Source organism: Belonocnema kinseyi, chromosome 7, assembly GCF_010883055.1.
Source record: "Belonocnema kinseyi isolate 2016_QV_RU_SX_M_011 chromosome 7, B_treatae_v1, whole genome shotgun sequence".
In the NCBI taxonomy this organism is placed as follows: Eukaryota; Metazoa; Arthropoda; class Insecta; order Hymenoptera; family Cynipidae; genus Belonocnema; species Belonocnema kinseyi.
This window is the reverse complement of record NC_046663.1, coordinates 5125312-5140235: the sequence shown is the minus strand read 5'-3', so window position 1 is coordinate 5140235 and position 14924 is coordinate 5125312. Positions and strand designations below refer to the sequence as shown.

At 23.5% G+C, this 14924-nt stretch overlaps 1 protein-coding gene across 1 annotated transcript in view; it reads left to right on the top strand.

Annotated features, from left to right (window-relative positions):
- Nucleotides 1–1585: 1585 nt before the first annotated feature.
- Nucleotides 1586–14924, top strand: part of LOC117175933 (probable GDP-L-fucose synthase) — a 24546-nt gene continuing 11207 nt past the window's right edge. Inside the window, exons 1-3 of the mRNA XM_033365784.1 lie at nt 1586–2053; nt 4837–4951; nt 11235–11363. Coding sequence (XP_033221675.1) covers nt 1917–2053; nt 4837–4951; nt 11235–11363 — 381 coding nt within the window. The 5' untranslated portion in view covers nt 1586–1916. The remainder of the gene's footprint in view (nt 2054–4836; nt 4952–11234; nt 11364–14924) is intronic.

Genomic DNA, 14924 nt, shown 5'->3' with positions numbered 1-14924 from the left:
TATTATACAAAATTCCGAATTTTCAAGAGTTTTTACTAATTTTATCATATGTTTAAGCAACAATAATTCAATGTATTCAATATGTTTTAGAGAATTCCGAAATATTTCAAGTATTTTTTAATTTATTTAAATAATTTAAAGGGATTGACAAAAAGTTTTAAATATATTACGGTTTTTTAAAAGACTCCAAGAGGTTTTCAAGAGATTAAAAAATTTGTTAAGAGATTTAAAAAGTTTTTCATGCAGTTACAAAAGATTCCATAGAATTTTATTAGGGTTTCAAAGTTTTAAAGAAACTTTGAAATAATTTTTTCATTTCATTTGAATTCCATGATACATTTTTTTTTCGTCTACTTTGACTGAAAAACCTAGAAAATCTGAAATTTTTGCAATACTTGGAAAAATCTCGAAAAAAATCTAAGGGATTTTTTTTTTTAATTAAGGGAATTTTTCCGAAAACGCGCTTAATTTTTCTTTTAATTGCAACATAAAATTGAACAATGATTCTTCATTTTTAAAATGAGCTTTATATTACTGTATTGAACTATTTTGTTGATAATTCTCTTTTTTATGGTTTGAAATTTATTTTTTTGACTGATAATTTTACGAATTCTACCATGCCGGTTTAATATTCCTTCATTGCAGTTCAAAATTTATCTTCTTAGTTAAACATTAATTTTTTTTAACTGAAAACTTTAACTATTCGATTTTTGGTTGTAAATGATATTTTAGGTTGAGAATGACGTCTTTTTTCGTCAAACTTAATTTTCTCGGTTGAAAATTTATCTTTTTGTTTCAAAATTCAACTATTCCGATTAAAGATTTATCATTTTATTTAAATATTTAAGTGTTTTAGTTAAAAATTCATCATTTTAGTTGAAAATTAATCGCGATCGTTGAATATTAATTTTATTTTAAAAGTTAATTTAACTATTAAATTTTTGGTAATTAACTTATCGTTTTTTTTTGTCAAAGTCATATTTTTTGGTAGAAATTAATCTTCTTGATTGAAAATTAATGTTTTTAGTTAAAAATTAATTCACTTTTTAACTGAAAATTTATTGTTCATTTTTTTGTTAAAAATTCAACTATGTGTTTAAAGAATGGTTGAAAAGGTACTTTTTTGTAGAGAATAAATTAATATTGTTTAAATGTTTAAACTAAAAATTGAACTATTCCATTTTTAGTTAAAAACTGATCTTTTTTAGTTGAAAATTCTACTGTTTGATTAAAAATTCATATATTTAGTTAAAAAATCGCATGTTTTCGTAGAAAATTAATCTTTTTTTTATGAAAGTTCAACGATTTGGTATTATTTAATTATTTATTTAATTGACGGTGCTAATAAGATATTAAAGGATAACATGTAGTATGATATTTCAACGATTCTATATTAAAAGCGTTACAAGATTAGAATTTTGATTTTTGAATAATAAAGGTCAGGGAAAATGAAAATTAGTTAGAGAAAAGTCAGGGAATTTTGGGAATGAAGTCTTGTGGCCATCCTAAACAATTACTGTATTGTTTAATTTTAAAATTTCCCTCGAAATAATCACGTGTCATCTGTCGTGCGCATGCGTGCTACTCGCTGTTTTCTAACAATCTGTGTCTTGTCAACAAATTGGCATTTATATTTTTCCTCAGAATTCAAAAAGTATAGAGCCTAAAATACAAAATAACTTTACGTATTTAGTTTGGAATATTTTAATTTCTTAAGCTTGATATTTCCAAGTGATTTTAAGCGTGTAAATCTCTGAAATAGTGATTTGTAATAATTTTGAGGTTATAATTATTGGTCTTTATGATTATATTTGTCGTGCCAAAAGATAAAATTTCGATTTTTTAAACATATAATAAAGATAGTAAATAAATAATTGCAAATAAAGGAAAGTTTTTGACAAGAGTCAAAGTAAAGTATGTCGGAAAATAAAAAAGTTATACTGGTCACCGGTGGAACCGGTCTTGTTGGTAAAGCAATTGAATCAGTCATCAAAAATGAGAATTGTCCAAACGAAAAATGGATTTTTGTCAGTTCAAAGGATGCAGATTTATGGTATGTATTTTTTTTTGTGCTACGAAATCAGGCCTCGGGCTTGTCTCACTGTTAAGAGTATTCTACACTTTTTTTAAACAATGACACTATTTTTCTAATATTTCGAAAAAAATTGCACAAAAGGCACAATTTTCAAATCAGACAGACCAATTTTCTATCGAAAAAGTACAATTTTCAACAAAATACATAAACTTTTAATTAAATAGTTGAATTTTAAACCCAATTTTTATTTTTCGTTTCTAAATTTTGAAAACTAAATGGTTGAATTTGTAAATAAAAAAAAGATCAATTTTGAACCAAAAGTGCAATATTAAAATTTTCATCGAGCAGAATTAATTTTCAATAAAAAAAACTATTTTTCTGCAAAATAGTTTAATTTTCTCAAGAAAATTTATTAGTTCAAGTTTCAATTTAAAAAATCACTGTTCAATTATGATAAAAAATGTCATCCAAATAAAGTTGATTTTCTACCAAGAAAGATGAATTTGTTAATAAATACATAAAATTTTTACTAAGTAATTGAAATTTCAATCAAAAAGATTAATTTTCTACAAAAAAAGGCGAATGTTTAAAAAATTTCATAAATATTCAACTAAATACTCTGAACAATTGATTTGATCTTTGTCCATATTTAAATTGATTACTTTTTAGTTTATATTTTTTCATTGTGAAATTTTTTCACCTGAATAGTTGATTTATTAAATAAAAATAGATCAATTTTGAACCAAAAAAATAGTAGTTAAATTTTCATAGATGAGAATTAAAGTTCAATAAAAAAAATAATAAAAATAATTTTTTACAAAGCAGTTTAATTTTGTAGGAAATAGTTAAAATTTATACCAAATGTTGTTGAATTTTCAAGACAAGAAGCCGAATTTTCTATATAAAAAGAAGTTGAATTTTCGACAAAATAGTCCAATTTTTAATCAAAAGAAATTAATGTTTTACAAAAAAAAAAAATTCAACTAAAGTTAATTATATAAGTTCAACTTTCAATCAAGGAATTTTTTTAAACTAAAAAGATCATTTTTCGACGAAAAATGCAATAGTTGATATTTAAAAAAAATATTTTGATTTAAATTAAAGAAGAACAATTTTGATTCAACCAATAAAGATGGATTCTCAACAATGTGGCAACTTGATCTTTTATAAGAAAAATTTATTTTCTCGAAAAAAGACGCATTTTCAACAATTTTTTTCAACTAAATAGTTCGAATAATGGATGTGATGTTAGTCCAAATTTGATTTGAGTAATTTTTATTTCATATTCTTTTCGCTTTTAAAATTTTATAACTAAGTAGCTGAATTTTCAATTGATTTTTAATTAAATTTCTGTTTAAAAAAAAAAACTAATTTTCTACAGTTTAATTTTGTACCAAATTGTTTACTTTTCAAGCCAAATGACGAGTTTTTGATATAACATAAATTTTTTAAGTTGGGATTTTTGTAGAAAATTACTGTTTTCCTTTTTAATATTTTTATTTTGGCGTGAAAAATTTAACTGAAATCTTTCTTAGCTGCAAAATAAACTTTTTTTTTGGAAATTAGTTTTTTGTTGTTTAAAAATTGATGTTTTAGTAGAAATTTCATCATTTTTGGATTTAAAAGTAAAATATTTCTTAGTTGAAGAATCTACTATAACATTATTCTTTAAAAATTGATATTTTTTGGTTGAAAATTGAACTACTTGGGTAAAAACTGAACTACCTTGTTAAAAAATTTTGTTAAAGGTTTATCTCTGGTTGAATTTTTTTAAATTAATTTTTTTAAACTAAAAATATGACTGTCCAAATTTTAGTTGAAAATTTGTATTTTTTGGTAGAAAACTAATCTTCTTCATTTTAAGTTTTCTCATTTTTGGTCATTTTTGCGTTGAAAATTAACTTTTTTGTTATTTATCGATTTAGTTGAAAATTCATCTCTAGCTAAAAGTTCGTTTCTTTGTTGTTAAAAATTAATTTTTCAAGTTAAAATTTAACTATTCCAGTTAGAGGTTCATCGTTTTAATGGAAAATTTATCTGTTTGGTGGAAAGTTGAACTATTTGGTTGAAAATGTATATTTTTTAGTTGAAAATTGATATTTTTTTGTTGATAACTAATTTTTTTTTTTTAATTTCCACATTATGGCTTAGAAGTTCAACAATTTGGAAGAATTTCTTTTTCTGCCTTGACTTAAAAATATTTATTTGTTGAAAATTCGCCTCTTTAGTTGAAAAATTGGATCATTTTGCTGAGAATTCCTTTCTTTTTTAAATTAATTTTTTAACTAATAATTTATCTTTTCCATTTAGTGGAAAATTTAACTATTTGTTTAAAAATCATGTATTTTGTTGTAAATTCGTATTTTTTGCTGGAAAATTAATCTTCTTGGTTAAAAAGTTGTCCTTGGTTTTTGAATTTAATCTTTTTTGGTGAAAATATATCTTTTTATAATGAAAATTCAACCTTTTGTTTAAAATTTCATTTTGTTGCTGTCAAAAATTCAACTAATTGGTTGAAGTTTTACTTATTTTTTCGCAGATTCTTTTTTTGTTATTTGGTTAAATATTCAACTATTTTGTTAAGAATTTAATTATTTTGTTTATTTATTTAATGCTTAAAGGGGGCGTAGGGCCCATTCTTTTGAAAATTATAAATTCTTGGCACAATTAAAAAAAATTATGCCTTGAAAATCTAGAGATGCCTGGAAAATCTATTATTGTCAAGAAATTTTTTTTCTATGGATTTGATTAGACATCCTAAAAATAATCAAAAATTAAATTAAATTTTTAAATTATTTCAGTGATAAAGTAAGCACCGAAGAACTATTTGAAAAATACAAACCCACTCATGTGATTCACTTGGCTGCGATAGTTGGTGGTTTGTTTTATAATATGAAGTACAATCTGGATTTTTTGGTAATTAAAATTTATTATTAATCTTAATAATATCAAATCTTAAATTTAATCTCAATAATTTAAAATTAAAGATCTAATCAGGCCTCACAGACCCGAACCGATATCCCCCATTTGCAGCCCATAGCAGAACTTAAAAAAATTTATAATAGCAAATTTCCAAGAGTCAGGCATTTTGAACAAAAAATACAAAAAATTAGGGGAATTCTGTAATCACTTATTAAGCACATTTTTAAATGAAAAAATAAAATACCTATTTCTGAATTGTTTTGAATTCTTTTAAAATATTTCAGATTATTTTGAAAGCGAATCTTTAAGATTTTAGGGTATTTTTAAAACTTCTAATTTATTTTCAAAAGCTTTTAATTTGAAATATTTTCAGGAATTTAAAAATATTCTATGAATTTTTTTGCCCAATTTCATTAATGAGAAGGGATTTTAAAGCGTTTGACATGTTTTAGAATAAAATTTTTTCTAGAATTTCGGGAGATATGAAAGGATTTTACACGATTTTTATAAAATTCCCTATTATTCCTAGGATTTTAAGGGATTTTGATATCTTTCAAAGTATTTTAATAAAGTTTTCATGATTTTAGGAAATATCGTCATAGAATTTTTACGAGATTTTATAATATCTTAATGGATTTCAAAGACTTTTTCCACGAGAATTGAGGTATTTTGTAGGGTTTCAAAGGATTTTTAATGTTTTAGGAAATCTTAAAAAATTACTAAAAATGTTTAATAGATTTCAATACTTTCAAGTGATTTATATATGTTCGTATAAAGACTTTCGAAATATATAGAACAATTTCACACCACCTATACGTTTTAAAAGATTTCACTGTATTTCATAAGGTTTCCGAGAATTTCAATGATTTTAAAGGAATTTGTAAAGCTTGTAATAAATTAAGATTTTAGGAAATATTTTTCAGATTTTATAGAATTTAATGCGATTTAATTATATTTTAGTGAATTTTAAAGAATTTATTTTAAAAAAAGATTTAAATTATTTCTGGAAAAAAGATCCTACTCGTTCACTCCATTGGGAATCGAATCACAAAACTTCTAAAATGGCATAAAAAGCAATAATATTAAAATATATATTATATAAAATATCACTTTCCTGTTTTAAGCCTCAAAGGGTATACTGGTGCGAATTCGCACCCGAAGTTTTTTCATTTTGTTGGCATTTACGTAAACACATCTGCAGCGGATTGTATATATTTATATATATATATATATATATGTGTGTGTGTGTATTTTATTTATAAACTTTAAAAAAAATTTAATTTTAAAATTAAAAAAAGATATAAGATATAAGATGAAAAAGATGTAAGATATTTCTGAGGGTTTCAAAGATTAAAAATTTTTTTTTGGAGTTAATCCTTGAATTCTTTATTATTTAAATAAAAGTGTTTTAAAAGATTAAAAAATTTTTTTCCGTTGATTTCAGTAATTTAATGGGATTTCAAAGGATTTGAAATATTTCAGGAAATTTTAAAAGATCCCAAGGCATTCTCAAGAGATTTAAATTATTTCAAGAGATTTTCAAGGATTTTACTCATTTTTAGGGATTTAAACAAATTTGCATGCGGTTTTAAAAAGTTTCGTTGAATGTTCTCAAGATAAGGAACGATTTTACAAGAACTGTAAGTTTATAGGCAATTTTTAAAGATTTCAAGGGATTTTTTTCAAATTTCCGAGGATTTCAATGATTTTTAAGGTTTTTTAATAAAGCTTTCTAGGTATTTTAATAAATTGCTTATGATTTTAGGAAATATCGTTAAGTTTCATAGAATTTTACAAGATTTAAAGATTAAGGATTTAAAAAAATTTGCATGCGGTTTTAAAGAATTTCGTAAAATTTCGGAAGATATGGAACGATTTTACAGAAACTGTAAGGTTAGAAGATATTTTTAAAGTTTCCAAGGGATTTTATAAGGTTTTCGAGGATTTTGACGATATTAAGGATTTTTTTAAAGCTCTTAAGGTATTTTAACAAATTGTCCTGGATTTTAGGAACCTTTTTTTTTGGAGTTCACCCTCGAATTCTTTATAATTTATCTGAGGTTTTTAACGTTTTAATTTAATTTATCCTAAGAATCAATTGATAAAATTATTGAAGGATTTGAAATATTTAAAATTATTTTTTCAAGTTCCTTGGAATTTTCGATAGCTTTAAAAAATCGAAAAGGATTGCAAACACTTCTAAAACGTTTAAATTGATTTGAGTAATTTAATGGAATTTCAAAGGATTAGAAATATTCCTGGAAATTAAAAAAAAAATCCCAAGGCCTTCTCAAGAGATTTAAATAATTTCAAAAGATTTTCAAGAATTTTAATAATTACAAGGGATTTAGAAAAATTTGCACGCGGTTTTAAAGAATTTCGTAGAATTTTTTCAAGATATGGAACGATTATACAGGAACTGTAAGTGTATAGGATATTTCTAAATATTCGAAAGGAGTTTATAAGGTTTCCGTGGATTTAAATAATTTTAAGCGTTTTTAAAGCTCTCAAGCTATTTTAATAAATTGTCCAGGGTTTTAAGAAATATCAGATTTCATAGATTTTCACAGGATTTAATGATATTTTAGTTAATTTTAAAGAATTTATTTTTAAAAAGTAAGATATTTCTTAGGGGTTCAAGATTTAAAGAGATTTCAAACTTTTTTTTCTAGTTCACTCATGAATTCTTGATAATTTATCATACTGTTTATACCGTTTTAATTTAATTTATCCTCAGAATCAATTGATAAAATGATTAAAGGATTTAAAATGATTTAAATTATTTTTTCAAGTACCTTGACACTTTCGAGAGCTTTAAAAAATCTAAAAATATTTCAAAGAATTAGAAATACTCCTGGAAATTAAAAAAAAATCCCAAGGCCTTCTCAAGAGATTTAAATAACTCCAAGAGATTTTCAAAGATTTTAATCATTTTAAGGGATTTAGAAAACTTTGTATGCGGTTTTAAAGAATTTCGTAAAATTTCGGAATATATGGAACGATTTTACAGGAACTGTAAGGTTATAAGATATTTTTAAAGATTTCAAGGAATTTTATAAGGTTTTCGAGGATTTTGACGATACTAAGGATTTTTTTTTAAGCTCTTAAGGTATTTTAATAAATTATCCTGGATTTTAGGAAACATCAGATTTCATCAAATCTCACACGATTTAATGATATTTCATTTAATTTTCAAGAATTTATTTTAAAAAAGTAAGATATTTCTGAGGGTTTCAAAGATTTAAAGAGATTTCAAACTGTTTTTTTTTTTTTTAGAATTCATCCTTAAATTCCTTATAATTTATCTGACTTTTTTTTCAACGTATTAATTTAATTTATCCTAAGAAGCAATTGAGAAAATGATTAAAGGATTAGAAATATTTTAAATTATTTTTCCAAGTACCTTGGCATTTTCGAGAGGTTTAAAAAACCTAAAAGGATTTTAAAAGATTAAAAAAAAGTTTTGATTGATTTCAGTAAGTTAATGGGATTTCAAAGGATTTGAAATATTTCGGTAAATTAAAAAAGCATCTCAAGGCATTCTCAAGAGATTTAAATAATTTCAACAGATTTTCAAGGTTTTTAATCATTTTAAGGGATTTAGGCAAATTTGCATGCGGTTTCAAAGAATTTCTTAGAATTTCGGAAGATATGAAACAATTTTACAGGAACTGTAAGGTTATAGGATATTTCAAAAGATTCCAAAGGATTTGATCAAATTTCCGAGGATTTCAATGATTTTAAGGGTTTTTTTAAAAGCTCTTAAGGTATTTTAATCATTTGTCCAGGATTTTAAGAAATATCACCAGAATTGATAAAATTTCACGCGATTTAATAATATTTTAGTAAATTTTAAAAAATTTATTCAAAAAAGTATGATATTCTCAGGGTTTCACACATGTAAAGATATTTCAAATTATTTTCTGAAATTCAGCCTTGAATTCCATTCATTCTGAATTCTTTTAATTCTTCGAAATCCTTTTAAATTTTTGTAATTCACTCAAATTCTTCTAAATTTGCTTAATTCAATGGATTATTCTGAATTTTTAAACGTTTTTATTCAATTTATCCTAATAATCAATTGATAAAATTACTAAAGGATTTGAAATATTTTTTTAAGTATGTACCTTGACATTTTCAAGGTTTTTCAAAAATCTGAAAGGATTTTAAAAGGTTTTAAAGGATTTGCAATATTTTAGGATATTTTAAAAGATTACTTTTAATTTTTTAATAATTTTAGAAGATTAATGGGATTTCAAAGGATTTGATATATTTTGGGAAATTTTAAAAGATCTCAAGGCATTCTCAAGAGATTTAAATAATTTCAAGAAATTTTCAAGGATTTCAATACATTGTAAGGGATTTAAAAAAAATTGCATGCGGTTTTAAAGATTTTCTTAGAATTTCGAAAGACATCAAAAGATTTTACAGGAGCTGTAAGTTTATAGGATATTTTTTAAGATTCCAAGGGATTTGATCAAATTTCCGAGAATTTCAATGATTTTAAGGGTCTTTTTAAAAAGCTTTTAAGGTATTTTAATAAATTTTTCAGGATTTTAGAAATTATCATCGTGAGGGATTTCGTAGGAATTCAAAGATTTCAAGAAATTTTCCATTTTTTTTGCAATTCATATGAATTCACCCTGAATTCTTATATATTGATCCTGAATTCTTTTAAATTCTTTTCAATTTTTCTAAATTTCCTCAGCCTTAGTCAATACAATGCACTTTTTAAAAAGTATTTTTGAAATTCATCTTGATGTATTTTAAACTTACTCTAAATTCTTAGGTATTTCATCAAATTATGTTAAATTCTCTTTAAGTTTCAAAAATCATTCCAAACTTACTCAATTCAATTTATTTTTTCATATCTTTGAATTCTTTTTAACTCACTTGACTGATTTCTTTCATTTACTTTGATTTTTAAAAAATATTTAACCCTCAAAGTGCATACATGGTAAAAATTACGGTAAAGTGCATCGTGGGTGTTTAAAACCCCAGCGTATTTAATCATGTATTGTTCAACCCCTATGAAATATTTTGTCACAATAAAATTATCCGATATAGTTTAAAGTATCTTTTATAGAGTCAAGATGATTTTATAGCAATTTATTTATTTGAACTTTGTTTTAAAAGATATTGAACAAAAGTGAAAAAATGTTTTTTTTTTCACTTAAAAAGTCATAACTTACGCAATTTTAATTATTTTAACCTGAAAATTTATGACTATACTTTTGAAATAGTGTACTTTCATAAAAAAATATTGCAATATGAGTTCTTTAAAAAAAAGATATTTATTTGCACAGTTGAAAGTTCAATTTCATGACAAAATGATGAATCACATTTTTTGCTTTTAAATCGATTTATTATTATAAAAATTGAGGAACTTTCCCATATAATATAATATAAAAATACAAGAAATTGAAAAAAGAGACATATATACATAACTGTATTTTAAAAATTATATTTTATTTAACGCGTCCACAGTTTGCTCTCGCATGACGCGCTGCCCTAAGTTATAAGTCATCTACAAAGAAAAAAGTATGAAGTAATCGAAAAAAAATCATTTCACTTCATATGATATACTTACGTTAGAAAGTAAACAAAAAATCAATATAATAAAAAAAAATTGCTCCAAAATTACTTTTTTACGCACTAAGTTCTCACTGGGTGTTTGAAACCCCACGATTTTTTACTTCTAGTTTTAGCAGCTGCTACTATTAGAATGACGCTTGTCGCAGTATGCTAAACAACTTTACTTGTAATTAGTGTCTCCCAACTAAAGCTAGATGGCGACACATACTCATTTCTTTCGAATTAAGTATAGTTTATAAGAGTTTGAAAATTGCTTGGGGTGTTTAACACCCACAATGCACTTTAAGGGTTAAGTCACTCTAATTGATCCAGAAGTACATCTTATTTTGAATTATTAGGCATTTCATCAAATTCGCTTAAATTCTCTTCATTATTTCTGGGCTCATTTCAAAGTTACTGAATTGAATTAAGTTATTTTTACATATTTTTAAATTGTTTTCAATTTATTTGAATTCTTTTAAATTCACGTTGATTTTTTTTATAAATTTCGTCGAATTCATCTCATTTATCTTAAGTTCATCTAAATTTATTCAAATTTTACCCTTTGAGCCCAAAAAAGTACCCTATGAGGATGACATAAAGTATCCTTAGGGCCCTGTATTTTATCTTATAAGGACTGTGAGGCCTGGATCTTAAATAATATTGTTGAAAAAATAGTATTATACCTAGTATTTTATTACAGAGGAAGAATTTGCAAATTAATGACAATGTTCTGCAAATTTCCCATGAAAAAAACGTAATTAAAGTTGTGTCTTGTCTTTCTACTTGCATATTTCCTGACAAAACTACGTATCCTATCGACGAAAGCATGGTTAGTACTAAAATATTATGCATTAGATTATAGATAAGGAGTAAACGAACAAATTGTGATAAATCCGTTTTTTATAAAAAAAATTGAGATAAAGTTGGCGAAAAAAAAACATTTCCTGCTTTCTTTTCCCCCTTTTTTGGGGGTTTCGTTTAAATGGAAAATAAATCAATAGAACCAATGAGAAAATTCAACTATGTTTGGTTTACTATATTATTTTGTTCAAAATTCATCTCTTTTTTTGTAAAAAATTAATTTTTTTGGTTGATAAAGTAACAGTGGAGTTGAAAAATGATCTATTTTGCTTGAAGATTGAACTATTTTGTTGAAAATTCATTTTTTGTTTGAAAATTGAATTACTTAGTTGAAAGTTCAACTACGTTGTCAAAAAATGCATTTTTTTGGTAGAAAATTAATCTTTGTTTAAATTTGTTTGATTTTTCTTGATAATTAATTTTTCGAATAAAAATATAACTATTATATTTTTGGATAGAAATTGGTCTTTTCTCTTTATGTTTATTTACCTACTTTGTTAATGATTCCTCTTAGATTAAAAATTAAACTATTTTGATCCAAAGTTGAATTACTTTGTTAAACATTAATTTTTTTGGTTGAAAATTCATTATTTACGTTAAAAATTAAATTATTTCATCGAAAATTCGTCCTTTTATAGGAACTATTTTGTTGAAAATAAGTTTTCATTTATTTGGAATTAAATTTTTTTTCAACATACAATTTAAATATTCCAGTTATGGTTCAAGACGTATGTTCTTTGTCGATAATTCGGCTTCTTGGTTTAAAATTAATCTTTTTGGTTTAAAATTGAACTATTTTGGGTTTTTTAAAAATTCACCTCTTTGGTAGAAAGTATAACTGTTTTTTTTTTAAATTAGTTTTTTTTGTTGGAAACTTATTTTATTTTATACTGAAAATGTAACTGTTCCGATTGAGTATTCCATCATCTTAGTTTAAAATTCATTTCTTTGGTTAAATATTTTTTTTTATCTAGAAATTTAACTTCTTATTCAATTTTTGGTAGGAAAATAATCTTTTTTTGTTTAAAATACACACATTTTGGTAGAAATTAATCTTGTTGGTTGAAAAATAATCTTTTTAGTTAAATATTACTGATTTAGTTAAAAATTAATTTTTTTTGATGAAAATTATTATTATTATTATTATTTAGAAAAAAATGTAATTTATAAAATTATAGAATTCCAAGAAACTTGCAATAGATTTCAAAATTTGGAGGTATTTCAAAAATTTTAAAAGATTTAAGGGTATTTATTATTTCAAGGAATTTTTGAATTAAAAAAAATGTTGAGGGATTTTAAAAGATTCCGAAGGATTTTTAATATTTTAAGGTATTTTAAAAGATTCCAATGTAATTTCACGAGGTTAAAATTTTTTTAAAGAATTCTCAAGTGTTTGAATGATTTTAAGAAAGTTAAAAACATTTCATTGGTTTTCACAGAATTTAGGAAGATATTAATTCAATAGAATTAAAGAATTTCGCTGAATTTTAAGTTATTTCCAGGAATTTTAAATAATTTTAAAAATTCAAAGATATTTTAAAAGATGTCAAGGAATTTTTGAGTGAATTCAATATAAAGGGATTTGAAAGAATTTTAAAAGTTTTATTTTATTTGTTTATTTTAAAGGATGTGAAATATTATAAAAGGATTTAAAATATTTCGGGGTATCTTAAAAGATCGAAGTAATTTTCAACAGCTTTAATAAAATTTAAGGGACTTTAAAAGATTAAAAATTTTTTAAATGGTTTTTAATAATTTTAAAGAATTTAAAAGATTTTAGGGTAATTTAAAAATTTTCACGGAATTTTTAAGAACATTAGAAAGTTTCAAGGGATTTAAAAAAAATTAGTTTTTAATATTTTAGGGAATTTTAAAGGATTGTAAGGAATTTTTTTGGTTATTTTAATAATATAAAGGTATTCCAAAGGATTTTTAAAAAAGATTTAAAGATATTTTTAAAAAACCGCTAGAAATTTTCAAGAATTTTAAAAATTCTAAAAGGATTTTGTTGAATTTCAAAAGATTTGAAATATTTTATGTTATTTAAAATAATTTCAAGGCATGTTCAAAGAATTAAAAATTTGTCAAGGAATTTCCAAAGATTTAAATTTTTTAAGGGATTTTAAAAGCTCTCAAAGTATTTTAATAAATTTTGTAAGATTTCAGGAATATCACGGGATTTTATAACATTTTAATTTATTTCAAAGGATTGAGGAATTTCAGAGATTTTAAGAAGTTTTTAAATATTTTAAAGTATTTCCAAAGATTGAAAAAATTGTATGAAATTTTAGGATTTAAAAAAATGTGTAGTAGATTTCATTAATTTGAAGGCATTTTATAGGATTTTAAAGATTTAAGGGAATTATTAAAACTTTCAAGTAATTTTAAAGAGAGGGAATTTCTAAGTATTTCAAGAATTTAAAGAATCTTTGAAGTTATCAGTCATCTTTTTGGATGAACATTTATCTATTTTGTTGAAAAATATATTTTTGATTCAAAATTTCTTTTTTTAATTAAAATTTTTAATATTTCATTTATGGTTGAAAATATATGTACTTTTTTGTTAATTCATCTTTTTGGGTGAAAAATTTAACTGTTTTGGTATAAATTAAATTACTTTGTTCAAAATTCATTTGTCTTTTTGTTGAAGATTGATTATTTTAGTTACAAATTTATTTTCTTGTAGAAAATTGATCTATTTGGTTAAAAATACTTCTTTTTGGTCACAAATGTTATTATTTGTTCAAAAATTTGACCATTTCGTTAAAAATTCTACTTTTAGGGTTAAGAATTCAACTATTTTATAAAAACTTCATATATAGGCTTGAAAATTCAACGATTTTTTTATGCCACTATTTTTGGTATTTAATCTTTATTGTTGGTATATTTGACCATTTATTTGTAAAATTAATTTTCGTATTAAAGATCAATTACCTTTTTTTAATTTAACTTTTTGTTGAAAATTCATTTCTCTAGGTTGAAAAGTATCTTTTTTGTTTAAAAATTCATCTTTCCGGGCTCAAAAATTAACTGCTTTCTAAAATATTCATCTTTTTAGCTTATAAACTCAAGACTGGTTGAAGATTCCAGTATTTTTTTGAAAATGAAATACATTTTGTCCTGAAATCTTAGAAATTTAAAGCGATTCATATTGAATTAATTGATTTATCCAGATTGATTTTATATAAAAGAATTTTCTCATGTTTTGAGAGAAATTTGTGCTACAAAGTCTTTACCTTTTAATACTTTTTTCATTATATATAATTTTGCGAAATATTTAAATTGTGTTTATTTAATTGAAAATATAATATATTTATGTATAGAAATATCTTCTAATTACATATACAAACAAGAAATTGTAAATTTACTGAATCAAAAGTGAATAAATCAATTTTTATTTAGTTAATAATTGCAAGAGTATAAAATAATTTTTTCTTCCTATCTCGGCCGAAAATTCGAGTTTCTTCCCGGCGTATCTTTACCGAAACCTACCGTTCCTTCCCGCCCTGCGCGCCATCTAACGAATCGT